Raw genomic sequence first — 4,165 nt, 5'->3', positions numbered from 1 at the left:
TAAAATACGGTTTTTGGAAGTGAAAAAGAAAAAGTCATTGTATAATTTACAGTGAAAAAACGTAAATTGACATTCCCAGAATTCCCTGCATGACACTTCATATTTGATGTTTTTTTGTTGAATTAACATGTTTCTTAGTTTTTTTGTTATCAGTTGTGTACACTAGGGTTTAATCTTACATGTAATGCTGTTAAATTAATGTTTATTGCATTGAGTGAAGTTCTGGCAACCACAGCTGCCGGTATTTTACCATAAATGTCACAGATTTTTTTTACAGTGTACAGAGGCAAAATTAAAGCCATTAAAGACAGTCAGTTCCCTTCAGATATACTGTACATTCACACAAACCCAATAAATACACATTCAATTAAAAACTCGAATCGCATGAATGGCCTATTTCAATGTCAGAACAACCAATTTCACCTAAAGGTGACACTTTTTCAGCATGCATGTTCATGCATGTTCTGTGTTGTACCTAAAATGTCATGAGGATGAGAGCTTACATGCTTCTGATGTGTTTTGTTGTCTCTTTGTCTCCTCAGATGGACATGTCCGTGCTGACAGAGCTGTGGAGGTTAACAGACCCGACAGAGCCCCGGTTCTGCGTGGCTGTCATTGCCATCATCTTCAATCCGTTCTTCTGGAATGTGGTGAGTCACTGTATCTGCGTCTCTTCAGCTTTAAGGGACGATCAGGTTGTGTTTATGAACAGTTGCACGACTCTTCTAAGCTCACGTAATGCTGTTATGTGAGCAGCTCTTTCTTGCATAACATTTCTAAACATTACTCTGATTTCGGTCGTCCTCCCGCAGTCTCAATTATAAAAACAACGCTGAATGTTCTTGCTGATTGCTCTTGTTTGAAACAGGAAAGCACAGGCCTAGGAAGAGCTGATGTTACAAAGCTGCTCTATTATTATCATGTAAAGAGAGAGTGTTTATATTTGATCTTTTATCTAGGCAGTACTGATAATAAATGTTCAGTTTATCGTGTATTAGGTTGTGCCGACATGCAAAGGATTTGCAAATATCCCTAAGAAACGCATCTGATATGTGGGCTGGTGGACATGACACAGCCTTATTATACTTACTTAACACTGACTAGTCATTCAGACAACCCACCGACTAGTTAATTATGAACACTGATAGTTTTGCACATCCCTAAATGGAAGAACCGCATGAAATCATTTGATATGCAGATTTCTATCCTGCGTTTTCTTCTGAAACATGAGGTTTGGTTACATCACAGCAAAAACGCAGGATTTGCTTGCTAGTTGGTGCTGTTGTGGGTGGGAGGGGCTTTCTCATTTTAGAGAGCATTTGATTGGCTGCAGATCTGTGTAGTGCAGGATGAGTCATCAATAGTTTTGAAAAGTTTTTTCAGAGGAGAAAAACGACTTTTTAATTGACTGTAATTTCACTTGACACTCCTTTTCTTTAAAAAAAGCAAAAAATTGGTGAGCCACCTACAATTGAAGTGTATGGGGCCAAAACCGTTTCAGTAGTAGACACAAGAAGTAAAACAATATGTTAACCAGTGTTATTTTATTATCATTGAGATGCTATTTAAATTTGTATTAATATTTTGATTCAGTTTTTATTTTTATATTTTCTGTGTTCATTTTAATTTTAGTTTTAGTAATTTTGTTTTTGTCATAAATGTCATAAAAAACAAATCTTTTTATTTTCATTTTTTGTCATTTTAGTACAAGTTAAATGAAATGATATGAGAAATGTTGCCTTGGCAACTAGATTAAATAAAATAAGTTTAAGGATTTATATATATATTTATATATATTATATATATATAATATATAATATATATTATTATATATATTATAACATGATTATAGTATTAAAAAAGTAGCTTTTCTGTGTTACATTAAATGCAATTTTACAACTTAATCACCTTTACAGTGCAATATGGACCAAAAATCATATCTTGTATTTTTAGGCTAAATATCGATACATATGAATCTCAACATTTTCTATGAAGTGGTCTAATTGTTTTTTTTCTTTGCATAAGGCACACAAAATTTTATTTTCTGTATTTTATTTTAAATAATGTGATTCCACATCCTGAACAAACAATGTGCAAATTGAAGGCTATAAAAAAAAAGGTCAATGTGAAAGTCTATGTATGTCATGAAAAAAATATAAGCATTTCAAAAAAAATATATATATATATAATAATATTTTTAAAGCAGAAGTCTAAAATCAAGTTAATTATAAAGATAATGTTAACCAGTAAGAGCACGGGGAAAAAAAGTTTTTTCAAAGTTAAATAAAATAAAAGATTATTAAATCATGATTTACAAGAAAATACTATTTCAGTTTTGCTGCTTCTTTGTAATTGTTTGTGAAGTTTACTAGCAATTTCTGAGTGAAAGTGGTTTCTACAACAGTTTTTTTTTTGGTGAACATTAACTTATTTGAACATAGAAACAATATTACAATATTACAGTAGTAACTCCTCAATAGTCTCTTTACAGTTATCAAAATGCTGTTACAGTACATGTGTTAAATGTATGCAGAGGTGGGTAAACGAGCAACCTGGGACTTGGAGATGCCACGATACAGAGAAGTACAGTAGTCCAGTCAAGAGGTTATAAAAGCGTGTATAGCTTTCTCAAGAGACTGCGTGCCGCATCAGGCTCACTGATTGCAAGAAATAAGGTTCGAATGTCCAATGTTTGATGAGCGTAGCTCAGAAGTGCACAGCATTTAGGAAACGGGAGAATAAGCAGAACAAACAAACAGAGCCAGCAGAGCAACAGACGGCAAGTCAACACCAACATACATTTATTTATTTTTTTATTTATTTTTTTAATTATGTCACAAATGCTTTTTGTTCAGCTTAGCTTGTATCGAACCCAGTGAACTGATCTTGGATCTGTTGTGTGGTTTATAGTTGAATTATGAGACAATCCAGCAGGGATGCGTCTTTTATGGATGCAGATTTGCAAGTGGTGCTTCGTTTGCATCTATACACAGACACACACACACACACACACACTCACACACACACATACTCACACACACAGACACATACACACACACTCTCACAGACAGACACACACACACACACACACACACACACACAAACTCCCGCAGATACACTTAGGCGCAGCGCTGAGTGAGCTTTCAATGGGAAATGAGTTTATCAAACCATTACCAATACACATCTCCATTTGTTTTTCCTCTTTTTAGCACTTTTCCTGCTTTCATGCTGCACACCATTTAGAATCTGTAGTCCTTTTAAAGAAGTTTTGGCCAGGTTTTTTTTAAGTTATGGCCTTCATATCTAAAGGAAACATTAGGGTTCCTTTTAAAGGGATTACTGCAGTGCAGTGCTGTTTCAGAGGTAATGGGTGCAGTGCAGGTCATGTCAAGCTGCTTTATACTGGCTTTGATAATAATAATAAAAAGAAAGCAGAAACAGTGCCTGTGTGTGCATTTACAGCTTTTTATACCGTACATTTATGCTGGTGTACATGCTTTTTTGCCTTGCACATGCCTTGCAAACTTGAACATTTGGTTTTCTGTATCTTTTGGTTCTGCTTATCAACATTGTCAGGTGAAGTTTTCTAGCTGGCTGACATAACATGGGTTATTATAGTTAACTAAAACTGAAACTGAAACTAAAAACCCTTTTAACAAATGTGTTATTTGAAATAAAATAAACATTACATTTAATAAATTTGATTTGATGTATTAAAATAACTAAAGCTAAAAATTATTAAAAACTATATAGACAAATTATACTAAAAACAACAAAAATGCACAACAAAATGAAATGAAATGCACAACAATACAGATTCAAAATCTTAATACAAACTATAATAGTTTTAAATGATACTGAAATAACTGTATAAATTAAAACAGTATAATTTTCAACTGTTGTTCCAAAATTTCTTAATAGATCAAATTTAACATTTGATGAAAAAAAATTCAATTTATACACTTGTGGCCAAAATAATATTGAAATGATTAAGATTTTTTGAAAGAAGTCTCTTAGGTTGTATTTATTTGATCAAAAATACAGTAGAAACAGTAATATTTAGAAATATTGTGATTTATAATAACTATTTTCTATTAGAATGTGTATTATATATATATATATATATATATGTGTGTGTGTCTGTGTTTGTGTGTGTGTGTGTGTG

General features: G+C 32.7%; 1 protein-coding gene across 1 annotated transcript in view; it reads left to right on the top strand.

Moving 5' to 3' along the window:
• The first annotated feature begins 388 nt into the window (after window positions 1–388).
• Window positions 389–4,165, top strand: part of LOC107726260 (phosphatidylethanolamine N-methyltransferase) — a 49,473-nt gene continuing 45,696 nt past the window's right edge. Inside the window, exons 1-2 of the mRNA XM_016535791.1 lie at window positions 389–403; window positions 543–650. Of these exons, the coding sequence (XP_016391277.1) occupies window positions 389–403; window positions 543–650 (123 nt within the window). The remainder of the gene's footprint in view (window positions 404–542; window positions 651–4,165) is intronic.

The sequence above is a fragment of the Sinocyclocheilus rhinocerous genome, unplaced genomic scaffold (genome assembly GCF_001515625.1).
Source record: "Sinocyclocheilus rhinocerous isolate Xijiao unplaced genomic scaffold, SAMN03320098_v1.1 scaffold546, whole genome shotgun sequence".
NCBI lineage: Eukaryota > Metazoa > Chordata > Actinopteri > Cypriniformes > Cyprinidae > Sinocyclocheilus > Sinocyclocheilus rhinocerous.
The sequence above is the reverse complement of the archived record's forward strand: the minus strand, read 5'-3'. Positions and strand labels throughout refer to the sequence as shown.